At 41.0% G+C, this 19,194-nt stretch overlaps 1 protein-coding gene across 2 annotated transcripts in view; it reads left to right on the forward strand.

Moving 5' to 3' along the window:
- The window catches only part of HMGA2 (high mobility group AT-hook 2), a 172,410-nt gene that overhangs the window by 136,035 nt on the left and 17,181 nt on the right, over positions 1 to 19,194 (forward strand). For both annotated transcript variants that reach the window (XM_045002386.1, XR_006576336.1), the window contains one exon: positions 6,464 to 6,496. In XM_045002386.1, the coding sequence (XP_044858321.1) occupies positions 6,464 to 6,496 (33 nt within the window). The remainder of the gene's footprint in view (positions 1 to 6,463; positions 6,497 to 19,194) is intronic.

The following is a 19,194-nucleotide window of genomic DNA, read 5'->3' on the forward strand; positions in this document are numbered from 1 at the left end:
GCAACAGAGTGTAAAATATATTTACATTCACCTGCTGTGCATTGAGTCTTGATTACATCCTTGATAAACTCTGTTGGATATTGTTGATCAGTAATTAACAGTTGAGAAGAAATGAGACTTTTCCAATTTACTTGCCAACAATTCCTTTCAAACTTGAAGAATTTTTTGTGGAAAATCTGCCAGTAACTCTCAGTTATCCAGATGTAAATCCATTTAAATTAGTGTTACACTGGAATTATCCTGCTGTAAATGAGAGCGGAATCTGACCCATTAGCTCTTTCCCAGGGATTTCTCTCATGTTTTGATATTTTCCCCACAACCTAAAACTATTAAAAACATAACAGGCGTCTAGCCTTCTGTTGTGAAGATAGCCTTCACTGTGTAAACTCAAAGGGTGAAATCCTGGCTCCGCTAAAGTTAGTGACTAAACCGCCATTGACACTAATGGGGCTAGAATTTCACCCAAGGAGATCAAATACAAAGGCCATAAAAGTACCTAGATAAAAAGTTACTATTGCCTGTTAAATCCTCATCTCCACTAATGTGCTTGTCGTATTGGATATACATGTAACAGCCTGAAATTTCTGTTATCTGAACAGGTTTTCCTATAATTAAGTTTTGAATATGCAAACAGTGAAATATCCTATTAAATATTCTATTGAGATAACTGAGTTCCTTGCTACTGCCATTAACAATTAGGATGAGAGTGGTGTTTACATTGCTATAGGCTAAAAGATATCGGTCTCCAGTGGTGTGGCTTGTGGAAGTTTGTGAGTTTCTATAAAACTAAGTTCAGCAGCAGGAAGATCAGTTTAATAAACTAATGAATAGTTTTTCAATGATCCTCCTTTGTCTTTGCTATTGAAATCTAAAAGTAGGACCAAGTAGGGTAGAAAATAAAGGCTAGAAATAGCACATATTTGCCAAAATTCTCCACAGATTACTATTATCCCAGTTTATGAGACTACACAGAGCACTGTGAAATCTTTGCACTATACGGGCCTGATGGTATTACTGTTAGATTCTAGTGACCCATGGCTGTGAGCATACACAGACACCATGGTTGCCTGTTAATTGTAAACATGGGCTGTAGCAATAGAATTCATGATCTTTTGCTCCCAAAATTTTCAGGCATTTTACTTACTGAGCTAATAGAGAATATGCTGTAGCTCTTGGTGACGGTTGGACATATATACTGTTTTTAGGTCTCTAACCACTGTAGTACACAGTAGTCTCCAACTGAGAAACCTGCATACCTGGTTCTATTGGCTAGAGGGCAAGAATATGCATATATATATATAAGCCAATATATCACAAGTTCTGCATTGTGGATTCATGTATGCAGTTAAGAAGCTAAAAGCAGCCTTTGTCCATAACTAAGGATCCACTCCCAATCTCCCAAAACATGGATCACCAAATATGCACGTCTTGCACAGTTGTCAAGTAGGCGGGGGCAAAGTTGGATTAAAACTGGTTGAGGGAGGTTGAGGTTACAACAGGAATAATTGTGCCACCTCTTGAAATTGTTTGGAGGGATATATTTTTAGTTTGGATTAATTTCAGTTTAGCTAGTATTATTTGAGTTCTTGAACCTCCTTGGGTGTGTAGGTCAGCAGGGATTTGTACATATCATTTTACATTTCTGTTAAATTAGAGCTACAAATGCTCTGAAATGAGTTGATTGTCTCAATACAGTACTTAGTTGGCATTAGTGTAACCATCATAACTGCCATTAGTTTTTCACCTTTCTTGCTAATCTCACCAACAGAGCTACCGACGTATGATTTTATTGTTACTGTTGATATTGTACTTGCTTGTGAGTAAAACAGAGAACTGTAGTCTCCAGGGATTGTCCATCTAGCACTTTTCACAGCAGTAAGCTCACTTTAATAAGGGAGAGAGACAGATCCAAATGCAAACTTTTAATACTTAAGAACAGTGTGTATTGCTGCACTTTGGGGACAGAAATCAATTAGTGGATTGAATTCATGCATAGTATTTTCATCTGTAATCATTAGATATGTGTTCCAGCATTGTTCATTTTATTTAAAGGAAAAGCTATGCATATTCTTCCAGCCAGCGCCATGACGTTTCAAAATCTAACTTATCATTCAGTTATTGAAGTCTCCCAATTAATACTGAAAACATTGGAAGGATTACTTGCTTGGCATTCAGCAAAGTCCGTGAACGTCCAAGTATGAAACACTAACAAGGGCTAACTTGGCATTCCTACTTGGAAATATAAACAGGGTGATCTTGAGCAGGAGTATGGAGATGATATTGCTTTTTTATTTGGTACTGATGAAACCACTGCTGGAATAATGTGTCCAGTTTAAAAAAAAATTGAGTGGGTTCAAAGAAGAGCTACAAAAATGATTTGTGGTCTGGAGATCATGTCTTACAATGAGAGAGTAAACAAGCTCAAACTAGTCTATGAAGAGACGGGTTAAGAAGTGATTTGATCAGGGTCTGTAGTTCCCTACACAGGTAGACAATATCTGATATTATAGACTTTTTAGAGGAGGACGTTGTAGTCATTGAGGCAGGATATAATGAGGCCTGAGCAAGAGATTTGACTGTGGGGAGGGAAAGGAAAGGATGCATCTCGGATGTTGAGAAGGAAAAGGTGGCAGGATTTGGATATGACCTGGATGTCAGGGCAAGAGAAAAGAAGTCAAAACTAATCCCTAGGCCTGGGTGACAGAGAGAATGGTAGTGATTGACAGCAGTGATAGAGGATGAAGGAAGTGAAGAAGGTTTGTTAGGAAAGATAAGGAGTTGGGATTTAACTGTGGGAAGTTTAAGCTGAGGATAAGACATATGAAAGGTCTGTTCATGTTGTCACCACAGTTGTTTTTTTCCATCCAAAGTGCAGTATCGTACCATGAAAGTATACAGTTAATTTTATTTTGCTTTAGCTAGCACACTAAAACAACACAATTTTAAAGTTGGTGAAGAAAATCCTGCTCTATTCTAGTTTCCTTTTTATACTAAAAGAAATTATTGCTATTTAAGTTCTCTTCTCACATGAATATTTTTAATATCTGCCAGCATTTTAACACTTTTGCTTTGTATTCCCTGTAGTGCATGAATTTGAGGACACAGTATAAGACTGTGTCTTATAATCGTGTTTTACCAAAAGAGATGAATTTTGCTTTCACGTGTCCAGACTTGTGACTGAAATTCCAGGCAATATAAAATAGTCTACTTTTAAACTAGGCAAAAAATAAGACTTGAAAGTTATATATTGAGCTAAGCTACCCCAAATGTGATCTTTGAAATAATCAAGACTACACATCTTTGATTACAGTCAGAGATACCACCCTTTGCTGTACAGAATCCATAAGTGACACTCTCAGCTGATGGAGTCTTTTATTCAGGGCTCTCCAGTTCTGTGTACAATGTTATTTTGCTCTAAAGGATTTCTTTAAAGTCCTTTGTCTCTGGCATTTTTTTATAGGCGCTAACTTTTTTTTAATATCCAAGATGAATTCTCTTTCACCTCAGCAAGTTGTACATTTAAATGCAACAACCTTTTGAATTAGAGGTGTCTCATTTCAAGACACTCATTGGAAGATGCAGAGATCTGTTAACACAATGAAGTGAAAGCTTAGTGAGCAGAGGAGGTTACGTCATTAGCTTTTCAGAGTTGACAAAGGAGCCAACAGATACGCAGCCACTTCAGTCAAAGAAAGCATCACTAGAGCAGGACACATAGGTCCTGATTCTGTGCAGAGTCAGTTTCCCTGAACTCTCTCATTGCCTTCAAGGCAGGGGACACTCCAAAAGCCTCAGGGAACCAGACTAAATCTCGCTTGACTTTACCAAGCAATATTTGCAGTCCTTATGCAAACAAAGCATCCATTGATTCAAACTGCAGGAGCCCAGCTCATACAAATCATTGTTTTCTAAGTGGCAAAGCTTTAAATGTCATGGGCTGCAAGGGAATATGCTGATTTACGCCAGCTGAGTATCTGACCCCTGCTTTAAAGCTTAATCTAAGTCATACAGTTCTTCCTTATAAAAGCATAATAAGCAGCATATCCAAGACCACAAATCCACTGTATTTTGAATCACAAGAACTCTAGCTAGCAAGGAACAAACTGCTCCCAGCAGTCAGATAGCAAAGGTCCCAAGTGAGTAAGAGTCTCATAAAACTTGGTCAGTATCAGAAACAGTTTCCAGGCAGGCAAAGTACAACATTTTCCCTTCACTTTTTATGAATGACTGCAGTATTGTGCTTCAATCAGAGTCCTCTACTAAAGCCATTCATAAAAATAAAAACAAAACAAACATACACAAAACTTTCTAGATTCAATCTGAAGCCATCGGGTGCCAGAGCCTGGGAAAACATACTGGCAGCTCTAACCCCAACTGGTATTGAAAGTATTCAAGGGTCTTTTTGGTGGTCTGAAAAGTATGAAGTGCTGTGTGGAAGGGCAGCTGGTAGAATTACTGTGACACATACCAGGCAAGGAGCCAGAGCTGGCCTTGTTTCAGACATTGTCTTTCCCCTCATTGAAGTGTCAGGAGCTAATTCATGGAAAATTTGGTGAGTTGGCAGCTCTTTCAGTGGATTTCATTGAGCTACAGTGTGCAACAGTCACATGAATGCCGGGTCCACAGCCAAAAAAAATGGGGATTTCTGAGCTATGGGAATCAAGTCAGCCAGTGAGAATGTCTGTGGATTTTGTGTGGTTTGTGAGTAAACATGTGTACAGGTATAATCAGCAGGGGGAAGAAAAGTCAGGAAAGTGCTAATGATTGAGATTATTGATAAGCTCAATGAATTCTAGTTTTACAAATGATTCTTTTGAACCAAATCATCTCTTTGCACCAACATTAATTTCCCAAGAGGCAGCCAATGTGCTAATCAGCCCAGGGCCTGTGGTCACCTGGGTAAGACATCAACAAAAAAGTGTGCATTTTTGATTGCTTCTCCACTGCACGGTTATCTAATGGAAAAGAAAGGGTCAGTGCTAAGATTTTTATAAATGGACTTAGTAAATGGCACTTTCTTTTCTAGTATTTCCTTAGAGCTTTATGCACAGATACAAAAATATATCATTAACAGGACTCCATAGAACTAGAAAGATATTGCAGGTAAACAAAGTCTCTATTGCTGAAATAGAATGCTTTGTGGTGGGCAGTCTAAATTGATCCTAGCGTCAGTTACTTTTGTTTTACATTTTCATTGATTTTTCTCACCCACTAAAATATTGCTCTGAAGGCCCAGATACATCAAATTGTTTATTTTGAAAAGTTTAAGCGATTTTCTAACACGCTATAATGAAAACTAGCCTTTGGATATCCAAATGACTTATTGGCTCATGCCCAAGTAAGGAGACAAACACAGGCCTTGAGCTGGGAACAGGCAAAGTTGGGAATAGGCAACACATCCAGAAAGCAATGGCCAGGAAGAAAATCATTAGATGCCACTACTGTGCTTTGAATATATCTAAAAAAAATTAAGTGGGTGCAAGTTTGCCCCATTAAAGTTATTGGGAAAACTCCTATTGACTTCAGTGAGGCCAGGATTTCACCCTCTATGAGTGCTAAGTAGTTTTGTTATTTTGTGCCTTTATCAAGACCTGTGGAGGTCATGCTCTACAGGTCATCAGAGCTACAGAGATAGTATTTCAGATAGGACCTGGGCTCAAGGAGATTGGTGTGTTTATGTTAGCTCACCCGTCCCCCCCATCCTCTGCTGGAATTACCTGTGTTGCTGGAATGAGTAAAATCATCAGGGGTCTGCAATGGTGTTGTGTGCCCATTCCCGGGCCAGCCAGAACATAGGACCACAGAAATGCCACTTTTGGAGTATGAATGTGCGCCTGTAGCCACACAAACAGCTCTGAGAGACTGAATGGGGGTCAGCCTGCTTACAGAATGCCCAGTGTCCGATATGAGGGAAATTTCTGGGAATATAAGCTTCCCAAAAGTTATTTGATATGTACTCACATACACATATCAAAATCTAACACAGTATCAATAAAATTACTTTTGAAACTAAACTAAAATTGCATCTTTGGGGACAAATTCGGAGGGGATATAGAAGATGCTATAAGGCAGACTCCCTTACAGGAACAGACTCCTCTACATTCAGACTCTATAACTGTGTAAACCCCCTCTTCTGATGTGTAAAGCTGCTATAATACACACCCTGAGGAGCTGGAGGAAGGTGCATATTAACCTAGCCCTCACCTTGCTTTAATTTACCCTTACATATATGTCTGCCTCCACACAGTGTGCATTACATCAACTGAGACACCTTTGCACACTGAGCGAGGGGATGTAAGTATGACTAGGGCGTCTGAGTGCGTGCAGGAGATGTCCACTATTTTTCACATCATCTTTGAATTTGGTCCTTTGTCTATATGTTGTTTCAGACCTTAGAAAATGAAATATGATCTCAATGTATTTTCTTGTTCATAAAAGGGCTAATCTTTACTTTTCTTTGCAGCCGCAACAAGTGGTTCAGAAGAAGCCTGCTCAGGTAAGAAATGTTTATATGAATTAATTCTGTAGATTACCTTAATATCCTTGGTTCTTGAGCACATAAATTAGCAATGTTTATTGTAAGTAATGTAATTAGTACTTAATAAATGGAAAAATGCACTGATCATTTAAATCATCAATTAAAACCACACAAGAAAATAAACCCAACTTATCCACTAAATATTTTTCAGTATAATTATATATAGGCCCCATTTCAGCCAAGCTTTTACATATCAGCATAAGTCCATCCATATTCAGAAAAGTACTTACGCATGTGCTTAGTGCTTTGATGAATACAGGTGGACTGCTAAGGGTACAGAACTCTTCTTGAGATAGGTCTGCTTTTTTTTGAAGGAATAGTACTTTTGCTAGACTTTCTTATGGTTTGAATGTATTGCTGTAAAATAACCTGAATTAAGAATAGAAACAGAAAGTTCTAGTGGTAAAAAGATATAAACTCTCCAAAAGCATTTGTAGGAGTCCAGTTTCTAAAAAAATCAATAAAACTACAGCTGTGATGAATGAATGGTGTTGATACAATAATATTACACTCCCTAATTGTGGAGATATTCAGGATAATGCAGTAAGAATTCCACACTTAAACTCAAATTCACCATCCCTCCCAGCCAGCAGAGACTCCAGGCACAGTTCGGCTGTGCAAAGAGGGACAGGATTCTGGGTGGGGCCTTGCATGAGGTGCATGTTTCTTACATGTTGCAGAGCTCCTTTCCACAGATGGGCAGTACTGTACATTGGGCAGGGTAAAGGTAGACTAAGAGAAGGCTTGGACCAGAAGACCCATTGCTGCCTGGATCCCACTATCCTCCCCTCCCCACACAGGAGGCAGCAGAAGAGACCACGTCTACATGGCAAAAGAACCCACCTGCACCAACGAGTCTCAGAGCCCATGTCTATAGACTGAGGCTTGCTGGGCCCATGCTACAGCATTAAAAATAGTCGAGTGGACGTTCCACCTTGGGCTCTGAAGCCTCGGAGGGGAGGTGGGTTTCAGAACCTGAGCTCCAGCCCAAGCCAGAACATCCACATGGCTATTTTTAGCAGCATAGCACAGGCGCAGAGAGCCCAAATCTGTGAACCTGGGCTCTGAGACTCACTCTGTGGGGGGTTGGGGTTCAGACACTGGGCAGCAGTAGCCTCCTGGGTGCAGCTTTGCAGCCAAAAGCGGGCAGAGGGATTCCTCTCCATGGTGAGCACTAGAGTTAAGAATTGCCCCATTGGGGCTCCCACTTTTAATCTCTGAACTTTGCAGTATTTATAAAAAGCTAGAAATCAAGTAGAGAATGTACAATATATGGAGATACACCTATCTCCTAGAACTGGAAGGGACCCTGAAAGGTCATTGAGTCTAGCCCCCTGCCTTCACTAGCAGGGCCAAATACTGATTTTTGCCCCAGATCCCTGAATGGCCCCCTGAAGAATTGAACTCACAACCCTGGGTTGAGCAGGCCAATGTGCAAACCACTGAGCTATCCCTCCTCCCCTGCATGTATTTAACATGGAAGTAAATAACTCTTGATTTCTAAAAGGTAATCTAGCACTAGAACTATAGCTAAACTTCTATTTACAAACAGATACATTATAAATATGAATGCAGTTATTTGTATGTCATGTTAAACTCAAAGAACGTTTTTTAAACCCCTGGCAGCAGTGGTTTTCAACACAAGTATTGACTGGCCTTTATCAAGCAGCTGTAATAGGCATTGCTCTAGAACTACAATGAGCAAAGCCTCTTGCTGTCACTTGGCTCTATTGCATGGTAATGAATGTAGACTATCGTCATGGGTACACACATACCAAAATGACTCTAAGGCTGAAAAGGAGGAGAGATAGCAATGGGAAGTTTGGGAGCCTGACACAATTCGCCTTCACTCTGTCCAATTGCCTTTCTTTCTTTTCTTTTACACTACTGAATTTCCCTTTAAAGGAGAAGAGTTCAGACTCAGAATTAACAGCAAGAACATGAGCTCATGCGAGTTTCCTAATCTGAGCTGTCTAAGGAAATAGTGATAAATTATATAAACATGCGGACTACATGGAAGTTCATGAGGATAAAGTAAATCTTACACTGCATTCAGAGGAATCTCTTCCTTTTCCATCTGTTTCCTTCAAAATATCCTCACAGATGGTTTTTCCATGTGGCAGTCTGGATTAAGTTAGAAGCATATCTTTTCTTCATCAGCGGAGCTTTGAAAGGTTACGTTCAAGCACTGCTATGTGATAGTGAGCATGTTGCCACAGTTTGGCTGAATAAAAGAAGCATAACCCTTGATCAGACTTATCATTGAATGCAGTGGTTTGAATTTCTGGAGATGTTCATTCTCAAGGATTTTGGATTAGTGTTAGTTTACATCCAGTTGTTACCCTTGTTGCCAACTCAGATGGAACGACTGTTGATTGTTTTGCATTTTAAAAGGCACAGAAGCAAAAACAGATAGTTCTTCTTGTAGTCATAACAGTTCTGTAAATGTCACCATCTCCCAGGTTTTAGGCATTCTCCAGGTCTCAGGCATTTTCTAAATCTCCTTTTATGGACAGCTGCTGTCCAGTTTAAGGTCATGAAGGTGCTATGTAAACACCTATGATATCGTCAAACATCCATAGAACCCTGAGGATTTCCCATCTTGCAGGTGGTAAATGCAACAGCAGGTTCCACTGGGAAGAGATATGTCCACAGAATCAATGCAAACATGTAAATCATACGATCTGTATGTATTCATGATGGTCACCAGGTGACTTGTATCAATGGGGAAACACACACACCATGGTGAACTTGCACTGGAAAAATCTAACTGCAAGCCATCAATAAGTTTAAAGTCTCCATGAAGGATAGGTATCTAAAAATCTCAAAAGATGAGAAGTCTCAGGTATCTGCTTCAAATATGTTTTAGTCACCAGAAAAAAAAACAAACAAACCAATCTTACTAGTAAGATCTACCATATTCTCATTTAAGTGACTAAGTAAGGACTAAGTAGCCACTTTCCTCATTTTTAAGTGATTTGTAACAGCTGGATCCTCAGCTGATGGCATATAGATTAGCTGCGTTCTTAAGTAATACAAAAGAAATTGATATTTTTTAGGGAAACTTCATGAAGGTTGTCAACGTTTTTTTGGGGAACAGGACAGGTTTTATTTTTATCTTTTCTGCAGAATAGAAATAGTCTGAGTCTACAAGCTTTTGAAACTGTTTAATGATCCATATGGGGGGAGAGCCTAAAAATCAGAGATGTTAGAGTCTCTGGATCTCATAACTGAATTCAGAAGAAAGAACATGAGTCCAAATATATTTTACCAGCAGTTAAGTAACTTTTTTTACCTAATAGTAAATAAATTGCTTAAATTTAAAAAAAAAAACACCAAGCAAACGAACACGATAACAACAATACAAGGAAAAGAGAAAAGCATTATTTTTGAATAGGTACAAAGGCAAATTAAGTACATTTTTGTGTGTCTTACTTGCTAATTAAGGTCCTGATTCATGAAAGAATCCCTGTCATTATTAAAGTTAAGGATATGGTTAAGTGTTTTCTTGAATTGGGGTCTAAACTTTGCTCCAGCGACTTGAACCTCTGAAGTGCTGCCTACCCTTTGCAAGGAATGGCTTTCAGTGCTCATTGACTCAATTATTCAGTATCACATAAATTTAATCCTCTAGGGACTGAAGTCCATTGGACTTCACACATCTTCCCATTGACTTCAAGGGGCTTTGAATCAGTCCCTTAGCACATAAGGATAAATAGTTATTCTATGTTCATTGCGGCTCAGAATTGGAAGTTTACAATTCATAAGAGGCAGGAAGCTTTATTGTCCAATAGCACATATAGTTTTTAACCTGAAAGTAATTGTATAGGGGTGACAAGCACCATTGCAAAAGAATCTCCAAAACATTTGGTTATCTTGCTTTTTGTTTGTTTGTTTATTTATTTTAAGCAAATATTGGCTGTGTTCACAGAGACTTCAAGGGCAGTGGTAAGGATGGTTGTTGGAGCTGGTCAAAAAATTTTGCACAAAAAGCTCATAGCAATTTGGCCTTTTTTAAAAAATTGGAATCTTTTGCCAAAAATTGTTGGTATTTTTGAAATGTTTCTGGTTTTTTGTGAAAGTTTTGAGACATTTTAATCAAATTTTTAAATTTAAATTATGTTTGAAATCATTATTAAACATTTTTGCTTACCCCAAATGCAGCTTTCTGTGAACAAAAATATTCTAAAACAGTTTTGGACATGATTTTGATAAAAAATTTATCTTAAATTTTACAGAAACTTTCATGGAAAATGGGTCAAGTTTGAAACTGTTTTTCTGTGTTTTGACTAGCTCAAATGTTTATATTTAAAATATCTCTAAACATTGTTTAGCATAAAACAAATAAAAATTAGAGCAGGGGTCAGCAACCTTCGGCACGCGGCCCATCAGGTTAGCTCACGAGACATTTTGTTTACTTTGAATGTCTGCAGGCACAGCCCCCGGCAGCTCCCATTCCCGGCCACTGGGAGCTGCGGGGGGCCCGTGCCTGTGGACGGTCAACATATACAAAATGTCTTGCGACCTACCAGCGGATTAACCTGATTGGCTGCATGCCGAAGGTTCCCGAACCCTGAATTAGAGTAACAACAAGCCGATGAATTGCAGAATCAGGTTAAAAAATTAGGAGGTGGCACTGCTCTCCAGTGTGAAAGGAGAGAGACAAGTTTGATTTCTATTCCCAACCTCTCACTTTCCCACCTGACAATGCAGCATAGGCTGAGTGTTTAAGCCTGGTCTACACCACAAAGTTTTGAAAATAAATAATCACACTCCTTTGTCAACATAGCTATGCCAATAAAACCACTGATGTAGACATAACTATACCAACAGAAGAATGCTTCTGTTAGTATAGCTAATTAGAGAGACAAAGGGGGTGAGGTAATATCTTTTATAGAACCAACTTCTGTGATGAGAGTTGGTCCAGTAAAAGATCTTACATCACCCGCCTTGTCTCTCTAATATCCTGGGACCGAAATGTGAACACTGCATACGACGTAGCTAATATCATTCCAGTAGACAATGGTGTAGCTATGATGGCAGAAGAGCTCCTTTTGTTGGCTTATACTGCGTTGACACTAGAGGGCTCTGTTAGCATAGCTATACTGCCATAGCTATGCCAGCCATGGCTCTGTAATGTAGACAAGCCCTTAGACTCACTCCAAAGCAACTCCTATCACTTCAGATGATGAAGATGTAGCATTGTTGGGTGTGGTTTCTACAGGAAGTTGTCTCTAGTCTTCTTTGGGCAGTAGGATGTTACCATGACTGGGTGCCTCAAAGGTTGTTATGATGAGCAAGAAAAAAAAACCCACAAGGACAGATTTTGAGAGCTCTGACAGCAAGCCAAAAGATGTCTTGTTCAGAAAGAAAAAATAAAAACAAACAAGTAATGATTAGCAGTTTAGTGACTGATTTTGTAAACAGATGAAACAATAAACTAAACTGTATTAAAGAACTAGGGGTTAGAAGAGGAAGTCAGATGTTTTTTGGAAGGGAGTTTCTTGTTGTTTATATGACATCACTTCTGAGCAGAATCTAAAGAATGTTACTGAGCCCTAGGCTCTTTGTAGATCCCCAAACTGGTCTAAGATTTGGATTTCCTCAGTTCTAAATATTTTTTGTAATTTTTGTTTATTTTGTAACTATACTGAGTGACATTTCTGAGACTGCTGCTTCCCAGAAACTCCTCTTTAAATGAGTTAAACAAGCCAACTGAGATTTTACGTGGCCAAGAAGAAGGAGGGGAAGGGAGAAAAATTACCTTTAAAAAAGAACGTGTTGAGGTTAATCACCTTTAAAAAAGTCCCAAATCACAAGGCCAATCTGAAGAGCTCAGTTCATGTTTCTAAGGCGATCTGAAGATAAAAGTAACGGGACAAGCGCTAAGCATTGTAATTACTCTATTATTTTGCATTCAAATAGTGCCTTTTATCACAAAGCGCTTACCAATTGTATAGCTGCATCAGGTTGGAAATGCAGACACCTGTTAGGCAGAGGGTGACAACCAATGAGCCAGCACAAGTATAGCTCTCTACAATAAAATTCACCTTTATAAGAACTAGCGTCGATCATGGCTGATTTGAACATTTTCCCTTATGAAACCTATTGAAAACACCTATGATAAAGCTTTTGAAGGGTTTACTTAGCATTTCCACCATTTCATCAAGAATATAGAGTATGCCCAGCAGGTCTTTATAAAGTGAATTACAAATACATACGTACATCATGACCCATTACCTCAAGGTATTTCCCTAATCCTGCCCCAAGTTCATAGCCCAAGAAACCAGACTCTGCTCTGGAGGGGAGTTTCTGTGGAAGGGAGGGAAATAGCTTCCCTAGGCTGTTGAACAGCCTCAGGGCTGGAGTATCCATTGCACTGCTGGCTCCCCTCTGTGAGGGGGAATGAAGGATCGCCTTGTGGTCCCATGGGAATTAGGTATCCAGGCGCTTTTGAATATCCTACAAAGCACCTGTCTTCATCTTTAGATGGCTGAATACCTTTAAAAATCTGGTGTTTAGTCTCTCTGGCCCACATCCTCCAAGGTATTTAGGTGCTTGACATCTACAGAAATCAGTGAGAGTTAGGCACCTAAATACCTTTAAGAATCTGGCATGGGCGGTGCATGGGGAGGCTGGCCTGAGTGCTAGAAACGCCCTCAGTGACTGGACCGTGGTCCCACCCCCGCTCGGCCTCCTCCCCCTGAGGCCCTGTCCATGCTCCACCCACACTCTGCCCCAGGCCCCATTCATGCGAGGCCTCATACCCGAAGGTCCCCCCCCGGTCTGCCCACCACTCACCAAGTCCCTCCTCTCTTCCACTTCCTCTCCCCCATGGCCCTCCCCAACCCTTTAAGTCCCTCCCCCTCCCCTGAGTGGTGGGGGGGGAGCATAGGGGAGTGGAGGGACCCAGCGAGCGGCAGGCGGTGGGGACCTTGGGTGAGGGGGGTGGAGGAGAGGAGGGACTCAGCAAGTGGCAGGAGGTGGGGGCACCTCAGGAGAGGAGGGACTCAGTGAGAAGTGGCAGGCGCCTCAGCGGAGGGGCAGAGCAGGGATGGGAAGAGGCGGAGGTGGATGGGGTCAAGGGCAAAAAGCGGGAGGGGACTTTGGGGGCAGAGTGCAGGCAGAGCCACCACAACCCAGTCATCCGCGCTCTCAAAGGCAGCAGGTCAGCGGCTGTGCCGCAGGGGAGGCTTAGCCCCCTCTGGTCTATGCTATCCGCTGCCTATGGGATCTGGGGATCTGCTCCCCATCTGTAAAACTGGGGAAGGTAGTGCTTCCCTCCCTCCCACTAGTGATTTGATCAATGGTTGTAAAGCATTCAGAGCCAGGTTTTCACAAGTATTTAGGTGCCTAACTCCCTTTGATTTTGGTGCCCAAATACCTTTAAAAAGCTATCCATTGGGCACTATGTTTAATTAGTTCTCATGCTGTCTGGACAGCGTAGAGGACACTGAGTGTGTTATGCACCTCCATGATGTTTTGTCCTGAACCAAATCGGGTGTGTTCTGAGGTAGAATGCCTGCAAGGGACTGAAGTCTTTGGGGAGGTCTTTTCTATCCTGCTTCCATTAGGTACTATGATGCTAGGAGATAAATATAAATATAGGTAGATACATGCCAAGGAGTAGTCAGTGGATTCATAGTCTTACCCCACTCTGAAGTGGTCTTCAGAGGACTTTTTGCTCCCATTGGTGCTGAAAGGAAAGGCTACACCTCCCTGAGTTAGCATTGGTCATTACATCCCATTGGCTATTCAACAGCAGAGAAGAGCAGATGGTGCTTGTGCGCAGAGTATCTTTATGTTTTATGTTGTGGTTAGGAGTCCACAGAAGCATATTTGGCAAAAGATGTTTAGGGGATGAACTACATGGAGTTAAGAACTGAGCTCAGAGCTGAAAGGGCCCAAAATATCCGTAACAGTAGACACAGCAAAAAGGGTGTCTGAAGTATATTTGGGCAACGTCATTGAGAATGATGGTGTGGGGGGTGCATCTATTAAAAAAAACAATTACCGTTGCCAGTAAATAAAAAGTTTTGCCATTATTTATATCATATAATTTAGCCAAGATTTCCTGCAGTGATATATCATTAAGACAACTTAGACAAACATCTGTTGGGCCAGCTCTCCATAGCAGGGTCCAGGGAGGAAGTGCCACCTCCACCCCCTGACTCACCTCAGCAAGACAACCCTGCCCAGGCAGCTCTTACCGGCTATGTGAGCAGTCAAAGGGGGCTGGGAAATGAGGAGCAGCCGCAACCCCAAGCACCAGCAGCCGACGGCGGAATGCCACGGCTGCCCACTCCATGGCACCACCAGCCAGAGGAGCAGGTCCCCCACATTGCATGCCTCTGGCTTCTCACCTATGACCTGGACAGAGGGCTGGGCTTGAGAGGGACTGGGGAAAGGAGGGGGTGGAGCTGGAGCTTCCCCGGAACTGCCCCACTCTGGGTAAGGCACTGCAGTTTGGGGGAGCCTTGTGCCATGGGAGCGCCGGGGGTCAGCCTCAGCCCCGGGGGCTTGGGGCACCAGGTTTACATACCAAGCACATATCATGGATCCCAGGGGGCCACAGACCCCTGGTTGAGAACCACTGGACTAGATTACCTTCTGGGGTCCCTTCCAGCATGTCATTTCTGTGATTCTTTGAGTTCCATAATTTCTGGGTGCCCAACCTGAGACACCTTAGAGGAGCCTGATTGCCAGAAATTTTGAGCACCCACTCTCTAAATTCAGACTTCTTGAAGGTGTCTCCAGAAAGACATCAAAAAATAAGAACTCCCAGAATCACTAGTTGCTTTTGAAAATCTTGGACTTTGTCTTATACCTGTAACAACAAAGATAATCAATAAACCAATTGTGACCGGGCCTCTCTCCATGATGCCCCAATGGGACACTACTCAGGCTGTCATAGGGACTTCAACGATTGGTTGCCACCTCTCACTGTCTGGTGCAGTGGCACTTTAGCCCTCTGGCCAAGGCACACTTGAGTCTCACCCCTTCCAAGATATAAAGTTAGAAACTAAAGGAATACTATGAACTCAAAACTAGGGGTGTCCAAAGAGTCTTTGGCAGGATGCCACCCTTCTGCTTAGGGCTTGTCTTCATTCAGCCAGTCAGTGGTCTCAGTTGTCCCATCCCCCAGGAGGTTCGTCCAGGCAGCAAGCGGTCTCAGATTATTGGCTGAAACCAGGCCTCACCAACAGAGAAGCAGAGCTCTAATTTCCTCCTTGGTCAGCCTCAAATCAAGCTGGGTATCCCTCTTCACTCCTGACATGTTACAGGTGTGGTGGGGCAGAGGCAGTTTGGTCCACAGGCCCTCAATAACCCCATTCTTGCCAGTGTGTGGCCTGTATGTCCCATCACACTAATCATTGAAGGTGATGTGAGTTGGAGTGTTACTTCAAAAAAAAAAAAGACATTTATTGGATCCAGGAGACAGGGTTTCATGGAACACCTATAGAGTTATGAGTGTTTAGCAGCTTTTACAATCAAGTTCATAGATCCTAACACCAAGCTAGTTAAGTCAATGGAAAGTCTCCCGTTGACTTCTGTGGGTTTGGGATTAGGTCTTTAAATGCTTGGATGTACTAAAATTATACAAGGACATAACAGATCATCAACTACATCAGAAAGGGTGGAAGATGAAGCACTGATGCATCAGATTGTTCCTCTCAGAATTGTACCACATCGTCTCAGATGACAAAACTGATTCACAGTTTAATTTCCTATACAAAGATATCTATTATCCAGTGCCTGAAATCTCCAAGCCTGTTGGTCTTTTCAGACTGGTTTCACATGTTGTACTATAATACATACAAACATTTAGTTATGAAGTAGCAGAAATAGAATAAGAAATGTTGGGAAAATATAGGAACCACAGAATGACTAAATGAACCAGTGAATATAATGCATTGTCATCCATTAAATATAGAGTCTTTGCCTGTTATTGTCAATTATGGTCCTTTCATACCAAGCACAATTGAAAAAAAAACAATTTGTGAGTAGAAATAGCTGTGTGCTCCAGTGGTTTGAGCATTGGCCTGCTAAACCCAGGGTTGTGAGTTCAATCCTTGAGGGGGGCCATTTGGGGATTGGTCCTGCTTTGAGCAGGGGATTGGACTCTGGAGGTCCCTTCTAACCCTAATTATTTATTGATGTATGCTTCCTGGGAGAAAGACGATTGGGAGAAAAACATCTTATTCTTTAAGGATTCCTCAGTATTTCTGGCATTTTATAAAGTCTCACCATGGAAACTGTCCCTGGAAGAGTAAGTGATAAGCCCCAATCCCTCCCCACCACACAAACACACACCAAAAAACCCCTTAGAATATGAGTAGGAAGCATTACACAGCTACTATATTAATGATGGGCAGTTATAGAATTGTTTTCTTTGAAATCACGGTTATATCACACTACACCAGTGCTGATTGCTGTCTCCGGACATTACCACATATGGGCAGCCAATCAGAGCATGATACCAGTACCTTTGCTAATACCATGCAGGCATACCAGTGTGCCCCCTCATGTGCATTAACTGGGCCTTAGTAAAAAAAAAACCTAAAAAAACCACACGAAAATCCATAACCCACAAAATCACAGAACACACACACATTTAAAAATGTTTTTAACCCCAGCTGAGTCCACATCGTTTGGAATAGAACTCTCACCATGCCTGCCTCTGTTAGTATGTTGGTAGTAAGCAGTCTTGCTTGTTCATTGGCTCTAACTTGAAGGTTCCAAAAGCCACCCTTATCCCAGTTCTGTGCTGGCCTGTGCAAAGAGTTGGAGACTGCAGGCATCCTGTTGCAATAGTAGATCAGAGCACTATTATCGTGGGCTACACAATTACTGTGATTACTGATATTATGGTACTACTGTGGTTATAGACACAGAGTAATATTTTCAAAAGCACCTAAGTGTAAGCAGCTTAGGTCCCATTAAAAGTCAAGTTACTTATGCACTTCTTAAAATGGGATTTAGGTGCTTTTGAAAATTTTGCTCACAATCTGTACTTTATTTTTAATGATCCCTGATTTTGTTTAACTACACTAGGGTTTTGCCATGATACCCCTTGCTTTATCTTAACCCTGTTTATAGCACTTGAGAGTCTTGGCATCTGGTGAAGTGAAGGGAAAACCATCATTCCTAAACTTGCTGAATTTTTGGTCAGCAGGCTGCTGAAGTAGTTTGATTCTGATCTCCGAACTCTGGTTTTGAAGATTATCTGCCACCCAACAGCCATGGGGGGAAAAAAAAGGAGAGAAATAAAGAAAAAACAAATCACTCAAATTCTGCCTGAATTTTCATCTCTAGTTTCCCACATCGCAGTTTATAATGTCTCCCAGAGTTACCAATGGCTGATCTCACAGACAGAATGGGTGGGGTGTGGGGAGGGAAAGAGAGCACTGTATTGAAACCAGACGAGGAATCTGGCAGAATGAAACACTGAGCTCTAGGACCCAGAGATCTACAGCAAGGACAGTGAATAGGGTTTTTCCTCCCTATTTCCCATGGCTGTTTTGAGACAAAATCTGGAAACTGAAATCAGAACAACACAGGGACAGAGTATTTTAGGCCGCCTCCCCTTCACTTTAACAAAGTCTTCCAAGGAAGAATGCTATATAATGAGGCGTTAACTGTAATTTATTTTAGTTCAATTTTTTTTACATTTAGGAAGAGGAAAACAGTTGAACACTGAGGTATAAACTTCAATAAATCTTTCTTTGTCTTGAAAGAAAAAGTATTTTGTGCATAGGTTTCCATCAGGCGCTTTTTTCTATTAGATTATAGGGTTTAGATATGTTCCATTTAAAAAGAAACTACCATAAAGTTCTCTAGTCAAAAGGAAATAATCACCATCCATTAAGTGAGACAGCCCCAATGTATTTTTAAATCAAACTATCCAATGTAGAAAAAGAAAAGGCTCAGCTCTGTGGTAACATGAATCACTTAGCAGATGGAACTCAAAAAGTTGGTTCATGCGCCATGGTGAAGAGGTCCATACTTTATTGCCTTTTCCACCAGACTGCTCAGAGATATTCAAGAAGTTGAAAAATCTTTAAATGCATGGCTCTAAATCCTTTAGGAGTTGAACATATTAAGATGACAAGAAGAGTATGTCATTAAACCATAACTACCCTTTTTGGATTACCAGGTATTTGTAGATTTATTGGCAAAATGGCTTAAATTAGGGATATATTTTTAGCCCGCAGCATATTATAATAAAATAGCAAGAGAATTTTTTGCAGTAAAAAAGAGAGGGAAAACGGGGGTTCTTATTAAAGCCTACACAAAGTTCTCTGATTTGTGTGTTCTTTTGCATGCACAAGGAGGTGCTCCATGATTACACAATCAGTAAAACTTGCAAGGAAACCATTTCCATTACCCCATTTCACTCAGGAGTCCTCGTTGCCCTGCCTTTAACTGCAGACCCGCTGTTTAGTCTGAAACTGAAAATTAAACCCAGCACTTAGGCTCTCAAAGTTAAATACTCTGCTTTGCTGCCAGCACACAGCCTCACCAGTGTCTGTGTGGTAAAATCTAGGATTAAACTCTTCAGACATTTTAAAAGCGATTTTACAAGGCTTTTAGCCTTTAGTGTTTTCTTCTTTCATTGATTTTGTGGATTTATTTATTTATTTAAGAGCCAAATC

The sequence above is a fragment of the Mauremys mutica genome, chromosome 1 (genome assembly GCF_020497125.1).
Source record: "Mauremys mutica isolate MM-2020 ecotype Southern chromosome 1, ASM2049712v1, whole genome shotgun sequence".
NCBI lineage: Eukaryota > Metazoa > Chordata > Testudines > Geoemydidae > Mauremys > Mauremys mutica.